The sequence below is a fragment of the Durio zibethinus genome, chromosome 27 (assembly GCF_047325235.1).
Source record: "Durio zibethinus cultivar Kanyao isolate XHJ-2024 chromosome 27, ASM4732523v1, whole genome shotgun sequence".
NCBI lineage: Eukaryota > Viridiplantae > Streptophyta > Magnoliopsida > Malvales > Malvaceae > Durio > Durio zibethinus.
In genome coordinates, this window is record NC_143188.1 from 613,776 (window position 1) to 638,129 (window position 24,354).

The window sequence follows — 24,354 nt, forward strand, 5'->3', positions numbered from 1 at the left end:
TTTAAAAAGAATAGCTATTGGTTTAATTCGAGATTTTGGCATAAATTCAAAAGAATATCTTACTAGAAGAAAAAGAACATTTGGTATTGGTAGTAGAGGTAGAGCATCTGGTATTGGTTATGAATCTACTAGAAATGTTGGACAAAGAGATGCTAAAAATGTTGGCAAATAAAGAGGTGATGCTAGGGCCAAAATTTCTCCAATTAGAAGAAAAGATAAAAGTAGACCTCAATTTATACGGGTGGTCAAGTTGCTAATTCTCAAGCATCTAACAATCACAATGTTAACAACCAAACAACTAGTAATCGGGTAATTGACAGCTAAGCAACTAGTAGCCAAGGTGTTTGGAAAAAATCTAAAAAAGGCTTATATATGCTATTCTAGGCTGACGTAGTGAATATATGCTATTTGACTTATTTGTCTTATAAACTAATGTGATGAATAGGCCTTTTATTTAATGTATTGGCCTTGTTATTTTGCTCTTTGGCCAAACACTGTTTGTGCAATTTATGATGGTCTTATAAGCTAATGGCCTTTTTTGTTCAATAGGAATGATGACACAATTAATGGGTTTATTTGTTCAATAGAAATGCTAACTTTTAAGGCTATATTTTGGATTATACTTCTATAAATGGATGTGGCAGTTCCTATAATTCTGTTTTTTAGCACCTTTAAAAACTGTCCAACTTGGTTGAAAATAGTAGAATGCCAATTTGCAAGACAAGAAATTTAGTAAAAAATGCCATTGCACCGCTCATTTCTCAAAAGGCAAACATTCATTTAATAGTTAAATAACAAGTTCACATAGACATTTCATTAAACACTAGGTACTGCTACATACTAAACCCTAATAACCATTGCAATCTTGTATACAACTAAATTATACCCTACATCCTACCCACAACAAACTCAAAATAAATTACTAACATCAATTCATCAACTCAAGAAAACTAGGTCTTAAGCTTCTTCTATCTAAATGATCACACAAAATCAAAATCAACAACACCATAACATTGCCATAAACTAAAGCAACTACCATTTTTCTTATGTTGAATCTGAACTAGCTAATGCTCTAATTGCAACTCTCTTGCATGAAATTCAGCCAGTTCATTCCAAATTTTATGCTCTTTATTTCAAGCTTCAACAAGTTCTTCATTCAATTCAACTTCATCTTTTTTGCTTCGAATAGTTGTTGTTGCAAACACAACTCTCTTCCTGAGCATATTGTAATCTTATATGTCATTTTTGTCATTTTTTTCTTTTAATTTCAATATCTTTTTTTTACAATTTTCACATGGTATCTCATCAACCCACTAAAAAAATTCACATTTTCGTATTTCCTATAAATGTAAAAACCCAAGTATTAAACATTTTTTTCTACCTAAAAGTTATATCAATAATTAACAAAATCTTATCTTAAATTTTACACAGCAATAAAATTTTTGCCCATGATTACCATTTATTCCAAAAGTTTTTATTGGTGATTTTACACCACACTAACATAATTTGGAACCATTCAATCCTTCACTTTCTACAAATTGTAGAGAATCTATACAAACGGATTCACTTAATTTTTTAAAGTAATATCGTGAAAAGAAAAAAAAATAAAGGAAATGAAAATAGAATACGTTAATCATGGAAAGAACAAGAAATAAGGACTCAGTGTGACTATTTTTCTAATGATGTTCAATAAGTGATAACGAAATAATGGCACAGAGTAGTTATGTGTCACATTTTAAATCTTAAAAGACACTCAATAGGTGATAATGGAATAGTGACACAGAGTGATTATTTGTTACATTTTAAACTTTAGAGGCATTTTCATTCCACCTTTGAATATATATAAATTTTACCCTTTTTTTAATGATCAATTAATGCGTTTAAATTAATTCTAGACTCAAGTATTTCTCATATCTATCCAGAGGCCAATAAATAGTAATTTAAATGTATATAACACTTAAATGTTTACCTGGATCCATTGGACTTGACAATCTTTTAGACGTGATTAAAGCCATATCGAAAGTGATTAAAACCTAATAAGGTCAATCCTTTTGTGTAGAGTACCTTATTTCATTTTCCGTTATTAACCAAAATTGAATGAAAAGTAGACAAAGGAATACTGGCTGCTTTCAATATCGTTTGAGCTGCATCTGAGAGTTCCCTGTTTCTAACCAAATAATTTAATTTTTTACCCACAACACAAGTTGCGATTGTAGTACAATGGTTAGGATAGTTGCCTTCCAAGCAGTGGGCCCGGGTTCGACTCTCGGCAAAGGCGATTTAAAAAACTTTTTACATTTTCATTTTAGGAAATGCCAAACTAATCTAGGACAAACTGTAAGCAGTTCTTGCATGGTAAAACTTGCAAGATAAGTATAATATTTTAGAAACCATATAGTGCTGGATATGTAATACATGTTTGCCTTCTACATACTTATTGGATCCTTGGAAATACAAGTCTTCCGACCATCAGACACGAGTGAAATGCGGGTATTCCAACCCGGATGGAAGCTTTTTAGTCTCAAAACCTTGAGGGAACATTTCTTTGGCTTCCTCGTTGGTCACAGAAGGAGAGATCACCACAGGATCATCTGGTTTCCAGGTCGCTGGTGTGGCAACCTTGTACTTTGATGCCTTCAACAGGGAGTCCAGGGCCCTCAACACTTCATCCATGTTGCGGCCAGTGGTTGATGGATATAGAAAGCTCATCTTGATCTACATTATTCAAGTTACAAATCAATGGTTCTTATGGGTTCCTTTTTCCTCGATGGCTTTATTTTGATTTGCATTAATTATGCTAAAGCTATACATATAAAACAACACTTCACCTTGTTACCGGAGCCCACGATATGCAGAGCTCGAGATGGAAGCTGGTTCCCTGAAAAGTCTTTGTCATCTGAGTCCACCATGTTAAGTTGCTTGATGATCTCTCTATTGGGATCTGCTACGATTGGGTATGTCACCTTGCACCCAGGTTGCCGTGCAACCAATTAATACATGCACAAAGTAACAAAGAAACTGGTCAAAATGGATATAAAAGCCATACTCCATTCTCACTTTCGAGTTCAAAGGAAACTTTTATTCCTCAAAAAAAATGAAAATTTGTTTCAATGGAAACTCAAGCAAAAAGTTTTATTGCAAATTTGCAAAAAAAAAATTACAGTGTAGGTTTCAACGTCCTTGATCCGCTCGTTGTGCAACTGCACATCGTCACAAGAGAGAGCCAAAAGCTTTGCCCCTCGTTTTTCAAACTCCGGCGGGAAAGCCGCCATCTTGCCTAGTTCCGTACTGCATACTAGTGTGAAATCAGCTGCATGCAAAAACATAACCCAACACAACCCAACATAAAATAAATTACGACTAACATCTTATATTCCAACAAAACTACAAAGAGAATTAAGGAACAAAAAAAGCCTCTACCAGCATGAGAGAAAATGTTGGTCCAGCCATTCTTAAAATAGTCATGAAGCTTGATCTTTCCGTGGGTGGTTTCAACTTTAAGGTTGGGCACAGTATCTTCAAGGGTGATTCCAGGCATGGTTTTTCAGATTGATAATAAAAGGGAAGACTGCAACACTTGGATTTCTCAGTTTCTTGGTGCGGAAAGTGGGAGGAGAGACGAGTGTCTATAGAGGAAGGTCAAGGTTGCTGCATGAAGATAACGTGGCGTGAGTGTAGCAAGGGTTCTCCCACGTGTGTTTTTGGTTTTATGGCATCTTGGCGGCATATGTCATGAGTCTATCATCACCATTCCAATTGGCAGTCTATCAGACTACAAATTTTTTTCTCAATCCATTTCACGTTCTTTTCTTTTGTAGGAGGTCAAAAACAAAGAAACACTGCCTCAACTTATCTCAAAAACTTCGCTAGGCGAAACATTAAGTCCATGATGGGTCACATTCAAAAGTCAGCGAGGAGTTCAAGGCCCAGCTCATGCACACTTTGCTTCAAGTGCGAAACCTCAGTTCTTAAAGTTTTAGTCGAAGCCGTACCAATTTTCTGCTATTTGATATAACCAGAAATGTATGGATAGTAAAAGAGAGAAACGGTCAGAGAATTTCAATAGAGAAAAACTACAGAGAAAGAGAATAGAGGAAGGAATCTTCAAATTTGTATTTGCGCGATGATTTCCCTTACAACTGTTGCCCTATATATCTATCCCTCTGATTCATACAACACTGGATGAAGTTTCATCACTATGTAGTTGTATAGAAATCTAAGTTTAATGACCTGATTAAGAATGTATATAGATATCAACGTGATTTAACTATTTTCATTTTAGGTTGTTCATTAGTTAGTACCTACCTGTGGTATGTAAAGCAGGGTCGCCAGCAGAATACCCATTGTTTTCTTTTCTCTAGCCTTCACATTTTAGTTTCAAAAGTGTTTAGCTTGAATCCTTAAACCCAATACTCATCTCAGAGTAAGCATGAATCCATCTATAAAGCTACTAGTGTTTTGCGACTTGAAGTCTCTCTTCTTCTTCTTCTTCTTCTTCTTTTTTTTTTTTTTTTTTTTTTGAGAGTGAGAAGAGTAGTATTAAGCCACTTCAAGTCTTCAATTTAGCTCTTTAGGATAAGTTCAAAAATCTTATGCTGGAGGCTTAACACCCCCTTATGAGAAGAAGGAAACATGACCAAAATTATTTAAAGGAAACCATCACATAACAAAAAAGAATAATCGAATAAGAGATTAATGAATGACTTTCTCCTTCTCATTTACAAATTACAATGGTCTAGGAGCTATTAACAGAACAGAGAAGAAGAGAAAATTTTCATCTTCTCATCAAAATTGGAGAAGTGAACAAAAGGAAGGACTTTCTACTTATCTAGTTACAGCAGCTATCAATCAGCATCACTAGACCCTCCTTCTGAGTTCCATAATCAAGCTCATCAAAATTCTAAAGACTACAGTATTAACATCATTTGCCATCCCCTTCATTTTTTTCATACAATGCCAAGTTGCTCAAAATTTTATTAGGAATTCAAAAGAGTACAGTCCATCCTTCATTCCACATCTAAAATGCCCTCCGATGATGTTAAAATACATTTGAGTTCCCAGGATCAGATTCCTCTGAATTTGGCGAAGTCCAAATATCAAACGAGTGCCACCTCTATACTAGAACGTCACATGTGCTTCATAGATAACCTCTCTGCTAAAACAATTTTCAAAAAAGAGGGATAAATTAGTCAATGCTGAAAAATGTTTTCAATGTGCTGATCCAGAGCTGAAATTGGCCATCAAAACTATTGACTTCCTACAACCATGTCTTTTTTTGGTATTTGAGGCTACCAAGATTGACCCTTGATCACTGAAACTGGGAGTCTAGTACTCTTCCAGTAGACCACATGGCCGTTGGCTACAATCATGTCTTATACTACAAATGTCTTACTTTTCTGAGACTGAAAATTTTATTGTACTTCCCAAAACAATAAGAAAACATTCTACCATCCTTTCCTGTTCCACAACTTTGGTAGGGGGAGAAGGGAAGAGGTGGAGGAGAGAAGTAGGGAATAATAAAACACTGAGTTCTGAGGCCAATCAGACATTGGTCCTAAGCAATATGAACCAAAATAGTTTCTTCCAAGGTGACATGCAAAAGACAATCCATTATGGATAAAACATGGAGTTGCTTCAAATTACTGTAACATGGCAGGGTGCAAAAATAGAAACACATGCCCATTGCCAATAATTAAAAGGACATAATAGGAAGGCTCACATACTTATCAGTTCATAGGTAACAATCATTGTAGTTCCATAAAGTGACACATTTATGAACCGGGGACCGAACCCCCTGTAGAAACCCCAGCACCCATCTTCCTTCAGGAGTGCTTTTGTGGTCTTGAGTACTGATGGTCTTCCAACACCATAATTATCCATGACCTTGGATAAAAAAAGGCCAAGGATGAATAACCAATGTCCAAAATCAGTCATAATATTTCAATGAAAAAATAGCCGTATGATACCCAAGATAGACTAAGTTCATATCCCTTTGAAGGATGTAGCAATTCAATAGAAGTAGACAACATGTTACCTGTAGCCGCGTCTTTACTGTGTCAATAGGAGTGGTGATAACAGAGGAACAAGCACCAGCAACCATTCCTGCTGTGGCCTGAACAGTCACCATCTCCATATGAGAGGGCTTCTTCTCTGCATCATGTCCATAACCCAGGCTCCTAAAAAAGAGAATACCTTTAATAATACTTCAGTTGGCATATCGATATAACAGTTAATGCTGGTTCTTTGGCAATGTTTAGTTTACCTCCAAATGATACGTTGGGCAGCACCATAGGCCCCCCACCAAAGTGCAGATGCCGGGGAGTTAGTCAAAATTGTTAATCCAAAACCTCTGTACAATCCACGAAAACCTTCAGTTTTTGTCACTTTACGTGCAACATCAAAAGGGTCATTGTAAAATGTTGCTCCAGGTAGCCCTTGCACCATAAGTCTCTGGCATACCTGAGAGTGCAACATTAATTAACAAACAAACTAGTTAAGAAGCATGAAATGCTAAAGATAGTTTCCTTAATTTCTCAGCTCTATGACCATTTCTTTTCTCCTCTTCAGTATTTCTATTTGCAATTCATGTCTAATCTACTTAATTTTGCCACTAATAACCCCAAAAGTTGTAACATAAAAAGAATCAAATCACCTACCACTTCCAATGGCACAAAGTATAGGGAAGAGATTAAGCTTGAAAACATGCCTGCCACTCCATTTGCAAGACCAATACGTGTTGTTTCAGGCATATTCAGCCCTTGGGTATACTTCAACATGATATCTTTTGACATTTCAAGAGATGTCAAAGCCAGAACCCTACCAGGCAACGATCCAATTGCAGAAGTTCCAAAACCTCGGAAAATGCCAGGGATACCATCATTTCTCAAGATATGCTTAAAGACAAGCATTCCAGGCATATGAGCGAACCGAGAATCAGCTACTTGCATTCTAGTCTTGACGACATAGGTTGGATGGATTAATGCTTGCTGTGCAGTAAAAAGGACAGCCCCAATAACATGAAATCTCGTCTTGTCCAACCTGAATTTAAGCACAACTCGTAAGCAGAATCCCCAGATTAGAACAACTTAAACTATACTTTTTTTCTCAATGAGCTTGGCTGAAAGCATTTTATTATTACCTCGCCCAATTGATCTCCGTATCAGCAAGGGACAGTTCCTAAGTGAGAGCCTCAGTTTCCACAGCCATGGACTCTTCTGTCTCCGCAGTTGGGCTCCTTCGGTTCAGCGTTTGTAAGTATAGGTCGTTGGTTGGGTTAGCAGATAATGGCAATGGGATGGTACTAGGGAGTTTTGTTTGCTTTGAGGTGGCGGTGGGGGAAGGAAGGGAAGCTCTTAGAAAGTTCCAGTAATGTTTGAAGCGGCGGAAGGCTATTTAAATTGTGCCAGGATGGCTGGTCCAGGGAATCGAAGCCTTTACCTGGTATTTTGGGGAAAACACTGGCACCTCCCTAAGAATTTATTATTTTTTTATTTAATGCCTTTATATTCGGCTAAATTATGATCAAGCCTCGTCCATCTACATTCTCTTACCCTTTTTTCTTCTTCTTCATGTACGGATAGTTAAAAAGGAGCATTATACAATTATGGTTACGTGATAATTTAAAATATGAAATGATAATAAAATAAAAATAAATTATAATAAAATAATAAAATTTAAAATTTTTAATAATTATTATATATAAATTTAACAAATTAAAATTATATTTTATATTTTTATATTAATATAAATTATGATATAAAATTTTTATATAAATTTTAATATTTTATATAATATAAATATTCAAATCATAAAATTCAATTGGTCACCTTCGCATTTGATTTTGAATATGAAATGTGACGGGCTAGGAAGTAAGGTTGGCTTTTCTCCGAGGCCCAATTCTTCGGATCAAGTAGTCTTGGACTCTTCCTATTGCCTTTTAGGATCGCCCACTCGCCGACCCTCTTTTCATTTCTTTATTCTATTTAATTATTTATTTTTAGATAAGATAATCCTTCTATATATTTTCCCAAAGAGGATCCATGTCCCCGGGCTCCAGGGTTAAGCTTCAAGCGTGGATCCTCATGTCATGCAATAATCTCTCCACGACCCAGATTTTTACTTCTAGTCGCTTAAGGCTAGAACCCTTTGATTTTAGGATTTAAAATTTTTTTATTGTCTCTTCTCCAATTTTTTGGCCTCAATTTCTTCTCAGGGTTTTTTTTTTTTTTTTTTGCTTTTTAAAATTCCAAGTTAATAATCTTCCATTTTGTTAACGAGGTAAGCGAAATTCTTCTTGACTCTGTTACTTCATGACTCAATCCGATTACCCTTTTCTTGTTAATCTAATTCTTCTTTTATTGTCTGATTAATTGATATATTATGTGTAGTATGAACTGCTACTAATTGAAAATCTCTTTGTGATATGTTAGGATTTTTATATGATTTTTAATTGTTTATATTTGTTACTTCAGATTATATATAACAGTTAATTGTTGCTACTTTACTTGTTTTCGTGGGATTTTTGTCTAAATTTTAGCTTCATAGTGGTTTTGTGTGACTGGGTTCTTAATAGTAAAAAGATTGCATCAGACCATCTGGAGTTTGGGTTTTTTTCCTAGTTTTAAATCTGAGGATCTTATGTGGTTTTAGATTTATATTGGACAAATGGCGACCGCGGAAGCAGCAGCAGCTACTGTTGGCCCACGGTATGCACCTGATGATCCTACTTTTCCGAAACCTTGGAAGGGGCTGCTTGATGGAAGCACTGGTCTCCTTTACTATTGGAATCCTGAGCCCAATGTCACCCAGTATGAAAGGCCTGCCATTTTGCCTCCACCCTTTCCACCTGCTCCGCCTTCCACAGTTACCACTTCTAAGCTAGCTCCTATCCCAGTTGCTCACTCGGTGCAACCTAATGGTGTGGTGGCTCAGATGGGCCAAAAGCAAGTTGCCCAGGGTGCACAACAACAGGGGCAACAAATGAGCCAGTTACCTCAACAGCAAGGACAAGTAACAGGGCAGCAGCAGGGTTCAATGGTAGTTCAGGTTTCTGACTTGCAGGGGTCACAACCACAGATTTCACTAATGGGACAGCCTATAAAACAGCCTGGGCAATTTATTCCACAACAAAATCAGCCACAGATAATGCAGCATCTAAATCAGCAAATGATGTCTCAAATGTCGCAGCAAATGCCTCAACAGCCAAGTCAGCATATGCCGCATCCAGGGCAGCTGATGCCCCGACAGGCCATTTATCAGATGCCTCAGCAACAAAAACAGAAAACAATGCAACATCAAAACTCACAAATGGCACAACCCCAAGGACATCAATATGCGCATAAACATTTGCAGTACATGGCATATCAAAAAAGCGTGCTTCCACAGGGGCAGCAAAATTCCAAGTAGCTGGCCCAACATGGTTTACAGGGTCAGCAATATAATCTAGAAGATTATAAGGCGGCAGTTTCCAAAAGGGAGGATGTTGATTTTCAATTAGGGAACCAAACTGGGTTTTCTCCTTCCCAGTTTCAACAGATGGGAATGTCTTCTTCTCTGAACCTCTCTGCTGGAACCAAGTCAGTTCAGAGGCCACAAACTGGTTTATATTTGGGTCAAGCTCAGCAGTTTAGTTGCTTTTCCATCAATATGCAACAGCCAACCTGTATGGCCCATTAACAACAAACTGGAACAGATTTGGTTCACCAGCAGCAGGCTTGTAGGTTTCAGAATCTGATGGGCCCATCCGATTTGCTGTCTGATATGCCTCGTCCAGGTTTAAACACCGTTTATGAAGATAATCTACATGGCAGGGCTGGAAATGATTACTACTTTAATGGTAGCAAAGATGGGCCATTGATGGGTCCACAGCAACCCTCACTTTCAGCTATACCTATGGTGAGATATCAACTAGTATTTTCATTTTTGGAATAAATAAATATATTGGCATTATAAAGCAGTTATATTGGTGGTTAACTTGGAAAACTTCTCCTATGTTCATAGGTGCAAATGCCACTTATTTTCCATATGCCTGTATTCTGATGCAGGATCATGTTACTTCTAGAAATCAAAAGCATGAAACCTGAAGTTTTATGCACTTTACACTCTCAGTTAGGATTAATGTTGATTTGAGTGTTTGTATGTAGAGGCAGGATTAAGATGAGGAAAGGTTTTGGAATTAACTGTTGTTGTCTCATGTCTGCTGAATTTAAGATCCATTTGAATTCTTAATATACCTACTCTCCCATATAAAATTTTCATCATTTGAATACGAATACGTGCACTTCTCACTTTCTCACAAAGTTGTCTGGAAATGATGGGGTAGTCATTTTGGTGTGTGTGGTAAAGAGAACATAGAGATCCATTCTTCTGGATTTCTTTTCTATTTCTTATGTTAGCTCATAAACGCTACTCATTTACACCATGTGCAAGATAGAGCATTCATTACTTGTGTTTCTTTCTTCCCAGTTTTTAAATTGATTTGTTGTGAAATTAAGTATATTTTTCATTTCTTTCCTGAAAAGAGACTTCTTATTTCGTCATGCAGCAAAATGATTATTGATGACATGTTGTAATTCATATGTTTATGCAATTTTCTTATAATGCTGCTTTTCTTCTCAGGAGACAAGGGTGAGTGGTCTTCCACCTCAAAATGTCATACCTAGTCATGTTGGGGGATTCAATGCTATAGCAGGGCATGCAATGCATAACATGTATGGTCGTGCTGATCCACCTTATTCAAATAATGCCTTGATGAGGCCCCCGTTTGTTGGATCAGCAGATAATACTAATCTGTCTCCTGCTGAAGCATATCGCAGACAGCATAAAGTCACAGCAATAGTCTGTATTTCATCTCAACTGGCAAGCTTTAAGTGTTATCATTCAAATGTGAAAATGCCTATTAGTTGATATACAATGATGCATAGGCTAGTTGACTAGAATAGAATAACCAATACTTGGAAATGATATTTTATAAATAAACATGATCTCCTAGATCTTGAGATTGTGAGGTTAAATTTGTGCTAAGAGCTAAAATTTTTTTCTGCAAAACCATTGGGGGAGGGTGGTTGGATAAATATTATTTCTCGAAAGTCTTCTAATGCTTTGTGTGTTACTTTTCTTTCCTCTGAATTTTCTGTTCCATTCCTTTTCATCTTTAAAGAATTGTCTTTGTTTTAATGGTGAAGAATTAATTGGTTTTATCAATTAGATTATTCATGACTTCAGTTATTTATTAAATTGCATAGGGAGACAATGTTGCAGCACCATTCATAAGATTTGAAGACACTGGTTTCCCTCCAGAGATACTGAGAGAGGTAGGTTTTACAGATGCTGTGATCCCTAGAACCTTGGTTTGGAACCCAAATATGAGTTGCTGTTTGTACCATTTGGTGTTATTATTACTTTTTTATTTATTTTAAACTTATTTTTTTCGCTTGTCGCAGGTGCGATATCTGCTCCAGAGGAGGAGCATATGTCATATGCTGCACTGCTATTGATACACTTACAAATGCAACAACTATTCTCATTTTTGGAGGCTGCAAAATGGACAGTTGGAGCCTTTCTTGTGCATATTCTATAAGGGTGGTTGGCCCTTCATCCAAATCACACTTGATGTGACTGGGACAATGCTTAATGGCTCCGCCTCATATTTCTTTATTGCCCTCTTTTATTGCCTCAAGTTGCTTATGTAAGCAACCATATACGCATGGATTTTTAGTTAAATTACATGATAATTGAAATGGGTGTTTTATGCTCTATTTTCTTCTAAGAACATATAAGATCCAATGTAAATACTGTTAATACTTACTATCTATGTTTTATGCTCTCTTTCAGATCCATTCTTCTGGTTTCTCATCTCCCACTCCGATACAAGCACAAACATGGCCCATTGCACTACAAAGTTGGGACATGGTGGCAATTGCTAAAGGAGGTTCTGGTAAAACATTAGGCTACTTGATTCCTGCCTTCATTCTTTTGAGCCAATGCCATAACAACCCTCAAAATGGCCCAACAATGTTGGTTTTGGCTCCAACTCGGGAGCCTGCTACACAAATTCAAGAAGAGCCCATCAAATTTGGCCAATCTTCAAGAGTCTCTTGCACGGTGGGGGACTTGACTGCTAATTCGGTCATTTGATCTTTTCTTTTTACTGAAAATGAAAAGAATATAACAAAATACTCGCTCATACACAAACACCAAGCGGAGCTAATTATTTCCTTTCAACTAAATGTGGGTTTTCCAATTCTCTCAATTACCTTTTCAGTGCTTGTATGGTGGAGCACCAAAGGTTGCTCAATTGAAAGAGTTGGATTGAGGAGCTGATATTGTAGTGGCAACTCCTGGTCAGCTAAATGACATACTTGAAACGAAGAATATTGACTTTGGGCAGGTTTCATTCCTCATTCTCAATGAGGCAGATCAAATGCTTGATATGGGTTTTGATCCCCAGATCCGAAAGATTGTAAATGAGATAGCTCCTCGTAGACAAACTCTGGTGTACACAGCAACCTTGCCCAAAGAATTTAGAAAAATAGGAAGTGACCTCCTTTTGTCAATCCTGTCCAGGTGACCATTGGCAGTGTTGATGAGCTTGCTGGCAATAAGGCTATCACCCAGGTAGATTCTAAGATAATTCATTGGCAGCATTGATGGCAGTATTAGTCTTGGAATATTGAAGACTAGATGCTTTAATTGGAATTTGGTTAATGGATCACCTTCAAAATATAGGTGCAACTTTTTATACATAGGAGATTGTCATGGAAAACAGTCTTGTTCTAACTTAGATTGACTCTTGATCTTATCTTTCGAGATTGACATTAGTTAATTATGTAAATTGTTGTTGGAATGGTAACCTTGAGACAATGCTTGGTCTGATTTCCTTGGAATTTGTGACACATTATCAAGTTATTTAACTTGTGTAGATAGATATTCACCTTTTTCAGTTATTCGAGACTATGTATTTGGGATTGCAATGTTTCCCTTTAGCTTAGAAAAGTTTCATGATTTGGCAGTATGTTGAGGTGATCCCCCAGATGGAGAAGGAGAGACGCCTGGAGCAGATTCTCCAATCTCAAGAACGTGGTTCAAAGGTTATTATTATTTGTTCCACTAAGAGGTTGTGTGACCAGCTTGCTCGTGGTCTTGGACGTAACTTTGGAACTGTTGCATTCCATGGGGATAAATCTCAGAATGAAAGGGACTGGGTTTTGAGTCAGTTCCGAAGTGGGAAATCCCCAATATTAGTTGCCACTGATGTTGCTGCCCGTGGGCTTGACATCAAAGATATAAGGTTTCTTCTTGTCCCTTCTTTTGTGTTTGGAACAGTTTTAGTTCTTGTCTCTTCTTTTAGCCTGTAAATGAAAATATATTATTCTTAAAATTTTCATGCTACAGGGTAGTTATCGATTATGATTTCCCTACTGGGATTGAGGACTATGTTCACCGCATTGGAAGAACTGGGAGAGCTGGTGCAATTGGTGTGTCATTCACCTTTTTCACTGAGCTGGACTGGAAATATGCCCCTGGTTTGATTCAAGTTCTGGAGAGAGCTAATCAGCATGTGCCTCCTGAGATGCAAGAGATAGCTTCTCGTGGTGCACCTGGGTTTGGGAAGGATCGAGGTGGAATAAGTAGATTTACTTCTTCTAGCGGTAGTGGTGGGTGTTGGGATTCTGGAGGCCGGGGTGGTATGAGAGATGGTGGCTTCCTTGGAAAAGGTGGAATGAGAGGGGGTGGCTTTGGTGGCCGTGGCAGTATGAGAGATGGTGGGTGGGCATGGTGGCATGAGGGATGGTGGCTTTAGTGGTCCTGGAGGGAAGGGTGACCCATTTTCTGGGCGTGGAAACTGGGGACGTGGATTTGGTGGTTGTTCTGGTGGCCATGTTGGTCGGGGCAGGAATGAGAGAAGCTTGCATGATCATTATAATAGGTTTGATGGCCGAGGACGTGGCTGTGGACAGGGACAATTTGATAATAGAAGAGGCATTGCTGACAGGAGAAGGGGCAGAAGTTATAGCCAAAGTCCATAAAGGGTTCAAACATGGCGTTATAGTAGAAGCCGCAGTCGGAGCTGGAGTCAAAGCCGAAGCAGGAGCTGGTCACATGATCGTAGCTGCAGCTACGGCCATAGTCCTTGCCGTAGTCATGGCCAAAGCCAAAGCAATAATGGAGGCCACAGTCGAAGCCAAAGCCACAGCAATGACAGATATGAGAAGCCAAAACAGCAGAACTTTGACCAGAAGGATGTTGCAAAGCCAGAATTTGATGCTCCTCCTGTTTCCAGAATATCTCCTGGCACACAAGACAATTCATTCCCTGAAAGTAATACCATAAAGCCATTACAAGCAGTTGAACGTTCCGAGCTTCTTCATGGAGAGGATTGTGCAGACCAAATGTATCAGTCAGTGACTGAGCCCTAAGTTATGTTTTTGCTGCTAGACAATTAGCGTCCAGTTTTGGTTTATTCTCTTTTCTGCCCTCCAGTTATGTTAGTGCCTCCTGCCAATAGTTTGATGATGTATAGGGATGAAAGGTCTGGCTTGGAATGGTTAATCAAACCTGCTGACATGGCATGCTGCAGCTTTTGGGAGTCTCTGTTTTAGGATAACCAACAGTAGTTATTTTGGTATCCAAGGGTAGCTCTACGAACTAACTACATTCCCCTGAAAACTTTGTGATTCATCTTGTTGGTAGTTAATGATGTCTTATGATGCAGTATCATGTTGGATGAACTGCCTTCTTAAGAATTTGTTCATTGCGATTAAATTTACATAACTGCGTCATGAATTTGTTATATTTCTAAAGAAATACTTTTGAAATTTTTTGTTTTTGGTCATGTCAGCTAGTATTTTCTGAAACTTTAGTTTCATATATTACATGAATTATGGAAAGGAATAGTTAGGATTAGGTTTAGGGCACTTGGACTTCTGTAAAGCAGAGGATGAAGAAGTAAGATAAACACACGCAGAGTTAATTGGAGTGGAGAGCAAAATATTCCTGTCCTTAGCTTCTTTTTTTTAACAAAGAAAGAGAAGGGAAAAGGCCAGAAAGTTGCTGGGAAGAAAGAATCTTAACGGCAAAAGCAGGGGCACTTAGCACCTTGTCATGTGTATGCATATATTGCAAATACTTGTGCTCCATTAAAACGCGTCAGTTGATCATTGATGGAAGTAAATACTAGTAGAAAAGAAAGGCTGCAAAAGTTTTATGCTTTAAGGTATCTACATCTTCTTTCTTCCATAACGAAATTGTTATATAATTCACTTTCTAGGCTCTACCTGCCAAAGGAACCTTCCGCTTAGTTTCATTCACGACTGACTAAATTAATAGGCCTCTCTCCAACTATCAGACACGGATACCTCCATCCATTCCCATTCACCAATATCTGTTCAAAGACATAAAGATGATTATTGCCAAATGGGCTTTTTTTTATTATTTTTGCCCAGAGAGTCGAATTGGTAGTCTACAAAAAGCACGGTCATGTCATTTCTTTGCGGATGAGAAATTGTGCATTCGCTACATCTATGCTTTATAATGAGAAAGAAAAAAAGGGGGCAAAATTTTCACCAGTTCAATAATTCCAATTACACACAAATTGATTTTATATGCATTTTTTCGTGGAAAGGAAAAGAGCACTAATGTGTCGGCCAATCCCATTCTCAGAAAAATAAGTTTTGTAAAATAAATAACACAAATGACATAAATTGCAAGTGAAAGTATTCATAATTCGATTTTTATTAAATTAATTGATCGAATGGATTTAATTCGATTAATTAATCAATTATCGAATTAATTTTGATTGATTATTAAAAATAATTTTTAAAAAAATTAATTTTAAATTAATTTAATTTAAAAACAAATGTAATTAATTAATTAAAATTTAAACCAAAATATCATATAACCTATATATAAAATTAAAAATTTATAAATTTATTTTTTTCATTTCAAGTTATTAAAATTTTTAATTTAATACAGTGCTGTTTGAATATATTTGTTGAATAATTTTATTTGATTTATTTCATATATTAAAAACTAAAAATTTAAAATATAATTTAATTTAATATATTTTATTATTTGATTAATTAAAAAAATTAATTGAACAGATTAAATTAATTTTAATTTATTAATTTTTAAAATTAACAATTCGACGTTATGGGAGTGGCAGTCTCGATATTTACAATACCAATCGGGACCGTTGTCGTCAATCCAATTCTCTCCTTGCTCTGCTTTTCCCTTTTAGCCCAAACATAAACAGCCTTTTTCTTCTCAACTTTCCTTTTTCCTTCTTTTTTTTTTTAGGGTTAGGGTTTCTCTTCTAAGAAAATGTCGTAGAAACCCCCTTTTTCTTTCTATATATTGCAGGAATTTTCTCTGGGCCAACTTTCCAGGTCAACTATGGCTTGATTCTTTGATTTTCCGGTAAAATTCTCTTTTCATATCCCCCTTTTCGAAGCCCTTTTTACTTTTATTCTTGAAGCTCATTTGCTTTGATTGATCTTCACCCTTTTTACCATAACTGAGGACCTGAAAACTGAAAATTATTCATTTAAAGATTGATTTGCAGCTGAATTTTGTGCTGTTTTGCTCTGCTTATTATCGTTCTACTAAGGTGCTTTTGATGGATGCTCGTATTTGGAGGTGTATTTGATTCTTTGTGTGTTTGAGAGTCGTTCCTTGAAATTATTTTAACTAATTTCAGAATTTAAATTGCTGTTTTGGGGATTTCTAATAGTTGCTGACTTATTGCACGTTTCCCCTCTCTCTATTAACTTAGCTGAATGGAATCCGCTTCGGTGTATGCCATCGCATTCCTTTTCATGTGTTTTTCTTTAGTGTTTTATTCACCTGAACTGAACCCAGGGGTCTTGTGGGGGTGTTGGTTTGACCAACCAAAATAGTAGCCTATTTCTCGACCATGTGATTTGCTTATAGGATTCCCTTTGGACTATTTTATCATCTCTTTTTCTTGAATCTTTACTAAAAGGATTGTTGCTTGATATGTGATACGTAAATATGGCCGTTTTTCCTTCTCATGTAAGTATGAGGTGGAAAAAGGGTTTTACTTAAGATTTGTTAATTAGCGATAGGCTTGTCCATTTTTTACTTTTGCTTGTTTCAACTATTAAAATTAAAATCCCCGGTGGGCTTTGTCTGAGCGGTAGTGGATGCCTAGAATTTATGCTTTGTACTTCTACAGTGGTGGCGTTCTTGGAATGGATATATTTAGTGCTTCTGGACACCGAAATGCAGAAACAAATCTTGTATATTTTCTTAGTAATTGAAGACTGTTGGTATTTGGTATATTAATCAGTTAAAAAAAAAATCTTTTTTGATGGTTTGCTTGGGCTCATCTTATGTATTCATGTGCTTCTTGTTATTATTATTTTTATTCCGTAGATTTGTATTATCATAGACATTTGGTGTTGAATTTCAGATTTAAGTTTCTCAGCTAAACCCACATAGGACAAGTCCACTTCTTGAACAATTAGAAGCTATGTACCAGGAAGGAGCCCCTGAGTATGTTATTGATCAGGGAATGTACTACCCTACTGCCACCAACTATGGATATTATTGTACAGGTAATTTAAATACCTTAAGTGTAATTTACATGGCTGATACTTATAGAATCTCAATGTATGCTGTTGGTTGCTTTTGAATAGGTTTTGAATCACCCGTTGAATGGGAGGACCACCAGAATATTTTTATTGCAGATGGTCCAGATCTCCAATATGCGGTGGGTAAACTACTCTATAATAGATATATTTGCATAGTCAGATGTAGGTCCAAGATAAGTTGCTTTTTAATGGTTTTTCATTTCAAAATTTGCTTAAGACCTGCTTTCTCTTCTTCAGGGTGCCCAAACTGAAACTATGCCTTATGTATATTACACACCTAGCTATGGGTATGCACAGTCTCCATACAACCCATACAATCCTTACATTCCTGGTGCTATGATGGGTAACAGCCCATTTATAGGGATGCAACAATATTACACTGTCCCCCCTTATCAAAACCCTGTATCTCCAACTGCGTGTGTTCCTGTTGTCATTCAACCGGATGGCATTGCAAGTAGTTCAACAGACTCTTTATTAGATACTCGTGAATCAATCGCTAATAGACCTGATGGAAGAGGAGTTAAACATAACCTTGCTTCAGCATCTGCAGCCTTTTCTAGAAACTCTTCAAAGTCTGCTCCAAATCAGACAGATTCCTTGACCCGGGTATCAGATGGACAAAGTAAGCATTCTTCAATCCGTGGAAGCATTCCTGATAGTTCTAGTTCTGCTTCAGCACGTGCTCATCTGGTATATTTACTTAGTTTCTAATTTAAACTTGTGTGAATTAGACTTTCTTGGATTCTGATGGAAATGCTAAAGCATTTCACCTACTACTATATATGAAGGTTCTCATGTACTAATCATATTTGTAGGGTAGAATTGCTTCTGGTTCCATTCAGCCTATCGGCAACATTCCTGGTGGGAGACTTCCATCTCATTGTAATCAATTAAAAACGGATCTTCCTGTTGGTAATGCCTTTTCTGACTATGTATCAAGTGCTCCTGGACGTGGAGCTCTGGATAAGTTTCAAACCAAGATCCGTGTTGGCAGGGTTTTGAATGATGCACATGGATTCCCAGATACATTGGGTGAACAGAATCGAGGCCCTAGAACCAACAGATTAAAAAACCAACTCATGGTTAAAGGCTACACTGGTAAAGCTGAAAATAGTGATGCTGAAGGAAACATCATTATCTATACTGACCAATATAACAAGGACGATTTTCCAATTGGCTATGTTGATGCAAAGTTTTTTGTAATAAAATCATATAGTGAGGATGATGTACACAAGAGCATCAAATACAATGTTTGGTCCTCTACACCCCACGGGAACAAGAAACTGGAGAGTGCTTTTAAAGATGCACAGAAAATAGCTGCAGGAAAACCTAGTGGCTGCCCGATCTTCCTGTTCTTTTCTGTAAGTTCTATACCTGTTTGGCTGTTAAGGGACTTATATTGACTTTATACCTTTCTAGATTTTTGTTAAATAGAAGTGATCTATATGATTTCTGATATTCATTAACTACTCCAATGTGGTACTTTGTCCACACAGGTTAATGGCAGTGGACAATTCTGTGGTGTTGCGGAGATGATTGGCCCAGTTGACTTCCAGAAGGATATGGTTTTTTGGCAGCAAGATAAGTGGAGTGGAAGCTTCCCTGTCAAGTGGCATATCATTAAAGATGTTCCAAATAGCCATTTTAGACACATCATATTAGAGAACAATGAAAACAAGCCTGTGACTAATAGCAGGGATACACAAGAGGTATGTTAAGAGGTTTAGCTTTCTTCTAATTGAAGGCAAACAAAGAACATGAAAACTGGTTAACTATTCTTTTGAAAGTTTATTTGTTTTGGGTACTGACATGGAAATGTGGTCTTAATTTTGATTTTTACTCCAGGATTATGATCTTGATAAGATCTTCATGTTGTTATTTTGTTTCTTATAAAATGTTTCCTCAAGTGCAGATAATATACAAGCAAGGTATGGAGATGCTGAGAGTATTCAAAAATCACACAATGAAGACCTCTTTACTCGATGACTTTATGTACTATGAGAATCGTCAAAGAATCATACAGGAAGAGAAAGCCAGGTTACTAATTAAAAGCTTTGAGAGCCCAGTCCTAGCACCTGCATTGGATCCTGCCAATAAGCTAAAATATGTTGAGCTACTTCTGAATGAAAATGAGAAAACTACCATGCAAGGAGATTCTAACATGTTGAAGAGAACAGTTCCTTCATATGGTCAGCAGGTTTCTGCCGATTCAGATATAACTAATGCAAGAATGATGAATGAAAATGTAGAGAGAATTGCAGTTGAAGCCAAAGATGATGCATCTACTTTAAAGATTGGCTCACTCACTATAAATCCAAAGCAGGATGAGTCTGAAACCTCTGCAGATGCTGCTATGGATACTGATGCTATTGAGGTGGTAACTGTAGGATCAGTGCCTGTAAAAGTCAACGGATTTACTGAATCTTCTGGTTTTCTAACTGTTGGTACTATTCCTCTTAATCCAAAGACGCTACAGCTTGATGAAGGAGGTGCTAAAAGGGGTATTAATCATGCCGAGGCTTATGATTAACTGGGGCTAATTTTTCAGCTGGATCATACTCAAACCTGTTAGTTATAGTGCAGTCTTGACTGTTGTAAATCTGAGTGTATCATCATACTCGTTGTTAAAGAAGGATGGTTAATCGAAATACTTGTTCAGGTCAGCTTTTGCTGTTTTTCACCCCCCTTCGGTCTTTACTTACCCAAGCTGGTTTCCAATTCATCCATACACCATTATACTGACAGATAGTGCTTTATTTTTTGTGGGGGGTGCTTGATTTCCTTTCTGAAATTAAGTGAGAATACATTTGTAATCTTTTATTTTGCATTTCAATATTGATACAAAGAAGTCTCTTTTCTTTTGCAAGATACCATTACCAGTGTTTCCCTTTTTGAATTTAAATGTATACTCTGTTCTTAATTCAAAATTCTTGACTTGATTTTGGCCTTTGGGAGCTTTATTGGATGATGGTTCCTGCAATGTGCGTAAAGGCAGGAGTGGAACTTAGTAGTTGCCATTGCACTGTTTTTTTTATTTTAAAGGTACATTTTGCAATGATTGTTAACGGTTGATGAATGTGGGAAAAGGGGAAATTGTTCCTTAACTTGTGTGAGTAAAGTACTAGTGGTATTATTTTGAAAATTGTTGCTTATTTGATTTAAGAAGAATTATTACGAATTCTTAATGGATTAAATTTCAAAATAATTGTTATGAAATTTTTAATTAAGTTGTAAAATTTTAGTGGAAAATTTTAAAATAAAATTATTATAATATAATATAAATTAGGATTATATGGTGCTGGCGAAGCCATCATAAGATCTGCTCAAAAAAGAGAATAAAATGCATGTTCCCGAACCAACTTTGTGCCAATTTTATTTTATGAAATTGAAAACCAAAGAATAATGGTATCATCAAACTCAGTCTCTCAAAAGAAGGATTGCTAACGGTGTTTTCCTGTTATAATATTTGTTATGTAGCATTTTTCTTTCACTGGTTCAAGATGTGAAGGAAATGCTCACATGATTGTGCTGGTAACTAACAATAGTATAACTAAATTAAATAGCATTTTCCGTAACATATGTAAGTAGTGATTGTGTTGTACTGTTTCATATCATTCCAAGAGTGGCTAATACTTTCTCGACCATATGATCACCAGAATGTTACTAAATGAAACTCTGCTTGGGACACTTCACTTGCTTCAGATTGGTTTCTCAGAGAATGAGGTTCGATAGCAATTCACAAGTTCGCTGAGTAGTTGCTCTGACCACTTTGAACGTTCATGAATGCCATTTCGCAGTTAGACTTTATAAATTTAATTATGACATACTCTCTGTCTTAAGCCTAAGCTGTTTTAAATATGTTGGATATGAGTAAAGTGAAGCCAGTTTGAGAATAAAAAAGCACTTCTTCATGTTTTTGGGGTCAAGAAATATTAACCTTGGGGAATCTTGCAAAGGTAAAAAGACCAAAGGAATAGAGTTTTGATCATTTGTAAACACTCACTTCTTCTCAGCCTTGAGCAGAAAAGAAGGCTATGTACACAATCTTCCAGCTGCTGGAAACAGGCTTCACATCTATCCCAAGTCACCACTGACCATATAGGATGCAATACTGCATACAAAGAAATGGTGCCCATCTTGGGATACTACAAGGAAGCAGTTGAGTTGCATGGGATCTGAAGTTCGTGGGGCATCAAAGCTTTGTAATAGGCTTGGGCAGATGTTAGCTGATTCTCGAGGAGGACTAATCTCATAAGATCATTAGCGGGAAGATATTCTTCGTCAACGCCAAATAATAATCAAATGTCGTATATATGGATTGGCCCGAACAAGCTTAGCCTTGCGCAGCCTGAACATTTGGGAGCACATTCGAGGCTACTTATTGAACCACGCTTAAAAGCTACAATTACTCCAGTAATCTTTCCAAACTGACACTTTGAGTATCATCTCTCAGTTTTGAAGTCAATGTATCCTGGAGGGTTAACAATGTTATCTATTTTTAGTGGCATTTGTGGGGTTGTGGCCGCTTTACATCGGCTTGACATCCACTTGAAAGGTGTTGTCTCTGAAGCTAGACAAAGGATGCTTAGGAATTGGTGGCCTAACACCGGACAAACTGGGGAGTTGGCGCTGATAAAATATATTAAAAAATAACAAGTAAAAGACTTGAGATCCTTATTGATACAGGTTAAGGCTGTTTTGACTTTGTAATCTGTCAAAACTCTAGCATGACGAGTGCAGATGTCTGATGAGACGCTCTGCCAGGTTTTGAATTTGTTCGTGTATTGCAACTTGTAAGAAGTATGATGCAGCTCCCTGCCCTTCTTATGGTTCGTTGATTAAAACACAAGGAACCTTAGCTAGCTAATATGAGTAGACGAGGCATAGCTACCTCTCCTTAAATCTCTCTCTAGTTTTTGATGGATGGATGGATATTAATTGATGCAATCCCAAAAGCACTGTCGCACTAACAAATGCAACCTCAACCAGGTCGACCGTGAGTGTCTCGAACTAAAGTCCTGTAATAACAGGATTGCCTTGTCAAACAAACCATATATATGGTTCCCACTTCCCACTGGAACAAAGGGCAGTTGGCAAGAAATCAATTTTCGTTTAGATTCCTTGCAACCCCAAATTTCCCTTAATCTGCTCCACTCTCAAACTGATGTGAAAAGCGTCGGAGGGTTCAGCTTTAACCTGGTTCCAAATTTCATTTTGCAATATTTAGTTTGTATTGTAGTGTTGCCTAGTGTCATAGTTCCAGGCCTTGAAATAAGCTGGACAAAACGAAATCAACTGCAGCAAAGGTTAAAACAATGGTAGAATGGGCTATTAGCTAGCTAGTTAAGCCTATTTAATGCCCACAGACAGGCCAAATTACTAGTAAATTATTTAGGGCAACTCCAGGTTAGCCAAACTCCTAAAGATTCAGTTCAGTTTTAGTTGGTACATGGAGAAATGAAATGAATTGGGACTGCCAAATTACTAAACTAGCGTAACTCCAGGATAGCCAAACTCTTAATGATTCAATTTAGTTGGTACATAACTCCAGGATAGCCAAACTCATTATGATTAATTTTGGTTGGTATATGGAGAAAAAGAAATGAATTGGGATTGGGCTACATAAACTCATAATGATTGCGGATGAATGGTGTAGCTTATTTTCCTTCCTCATAAAAACTATGTTCAACCATAGGGCCATAGATAGCCAAGCCAGCCAATTATGATGACAAATAAAGTTAGTTTCCAATAGGCTAGAATATTCTGTTGGGACTGCCTTTGTTCTTTAGCAGTTGGGTATTTGATGTTCTCTGTTATATAATGATGGTGGTTGAGTAGAGATCAAGCTGCTTTTGAGTTCCCTTTGTGATTCTAAATGAGAAATGAGATTTGTAGCACTATCACAAGCATGTGGTACACAGTCAGTGGTATGGGCAGAAACATCCTAAAAGGAGGCAGGCAAATGCCATTGTTAACTCAAAATCTCTGAAATTCAACAACCAACAATTTTGTTTTTGATATAAAAGAAAAGACTATAAATTAAAGAAAAGGGGCCACTACTGATCATCACCCATGATTCAGTGTTATATACATATATGTGTGTGTGATGAACTGATAGTATAATTAGTTTTGAAGAAAATAAAATAAAAGCCTTTAAGGTAACCAAGCAACCATGGAGAGAAGTGGCGTAGGGCTTGTTAGAGTTGACACGTTAGGTCGATCGGGCCTTTTAGAACCTCAAAATGCAACATACAAATATGATAAGTGGGCCCTCTTTGGTTGCTCCAAAACGCTAATGTCCCCATGCCCCTGGTTTAATGAGAAAAAAATGCTTTCACTTATTATAAGAAAGGAAAATGTTGATCTTCTCTTCCCAAGATGATTAAGATACCAACCTAGGATTAAACTTATTACATATAGATGATAAAAAGAAATAGTAATATTGAGGAAGATGATGATTGGGCCATGAGGGTAAGGATGTTTTATTGTTTTACCAGACCACACGCCATGTATTATGCTCAACATTCGTCTTTGTACCCCTTTTATATTATGTTTGGATTTTGGAGTTTGGAGGATAGGGGTTAGATTATGATTGCAATCCCTCAATATGTTTTTCCAAATGTGACAACAATTTCAAGACAAAGAATGAGGAAAATGACAAGGTATTGGATTTGAACCCACTAACACGAAGAGGAATCCATCCCAAATGCATGAACACAAGGTTAAAACTTATGCTTCTAAA

The 24,354-nt window shown here is 37.0% G+C and overlaps 3 protein-coding genes and 1 pseudogene across 6 annotated transcripts; 2 read left to right on the forward strand and 2 right to left on the reverse strand.

The window, feature by feature from the left end:
- Positions 1–2,144: 2,144 nt before the first annotated feature.
- Positions 2,145–3,644, reverse strand: LOC111279845 (1-Cys peroxiredoxin-like). Its single transcript, XM_089756444.1, has 4 exons — positions 3,421–3,644; positions 3,163–3,310; positions 2,829–2,976; positions 2,145–2,715 (listed from the first exon to the last, which is right to left on the reverse strand). Exons 1-4 carry the CDS (start codon positions 3,536–3,538, stop codon positions 2,470–2,472), a joined length of 660 nt encoding a protein of 219 aa, XP_089612570.1. The 5' UTR covers positions 3,539–3,644; the 3' UTR covers positions 2,145–2,469.
- A 1,020-nt stretch (positions 3,645–4,664) lies between these two features.
- LOC111279790 (uncharacterized) lies at positions 4,665–7,478 on the reverse strand. 3 transcript variants are annotated; one of them, XM_022866844.2, is made up of 6 exons: positions 7,139–7,478; positions 6,657–7,038; positions 6,263–6,459; positions 6,035–6,176; positions 5,724–5,883; positions 4,665–5,152 (listed from the first exon to the last, which is right to left on the reverse strand). In XM_022866844.2, the coding sequence occupies exons 2-6, from the start codon at positions 6,945–6,947 to the stop codon at positions 5,127–5,129; spliced, it is 816 nt and encodes a 271-aa protein (XP_022722579.1). In that variant the 5' UTR covers positions 6,948–7,038; positions 7,139–7,478; the 3' UTR covers positions 4,665–5,126. The 3 variants fall into 3 exon arrangements, with proteins under 3 accessions (XP_022722579.1, XP_089612574.1, XP_089612575.1); XM_089756448.1 differs by having other exon boundaries at positions 4,665–5,155; positions 7,139–7,435; XM_089756449.1 differs by lacking the exon at positions 7,139–7,478 and having other exon boundaries at positions 4,665–5,155; positions 6,707–6,850.
- Positions 7,479–8,047: 569 nt separating this feature from the next.
- LOC111279183 (DEAD-box ATP-dependent RNA helicase 40-like) lies at positions 8,048–14,833 on the forward strand (annotated as a pseudogene). The gene is made up of 8 exons (XR_016334535.1): positions 8,048–8,277; positions 8,650–9,894; positions 10,618–10,836; positions 11,244–11,312; positions 11,833–12,102; positions 12,263–12,615; positions 13,011–13,288; positions 13,393–14,833. The product of XR_016334535.1 is annotated as a DEAD-box ATP-dependent RNA helicase 40-like (transcript).
- A 1,368-nt stretch (positions 14,834–16,201) lies between these two features.
- Positions 16,202–20,480, forward strand: LOC111279211 (uncharacterized). The gene is made up of 7 exons (XM_022866156.2): positions 16,202–16,416; positions 17,432–17,576; positions 17,658–17,731; positions 17,850–18,302; positions 18,428–18,973; positions 19,109–19,321; positions 19,525–20,480. The coding sequence occupies exons 2-7, from the start codon at positions 17,492–17,494 to the stop codon at positions 20,140–20,142; spliced, it is 1,989 nt and encodes a 662-aa protein (XP_022721891.2). The 5' UTR covers positions 16,202–16,416; positions 17,432–17,491; the 3' UTR covers positions 20,143–20,480.
- Positions 20,481–24,354: the final 3,874 nt, after the last annotated feature.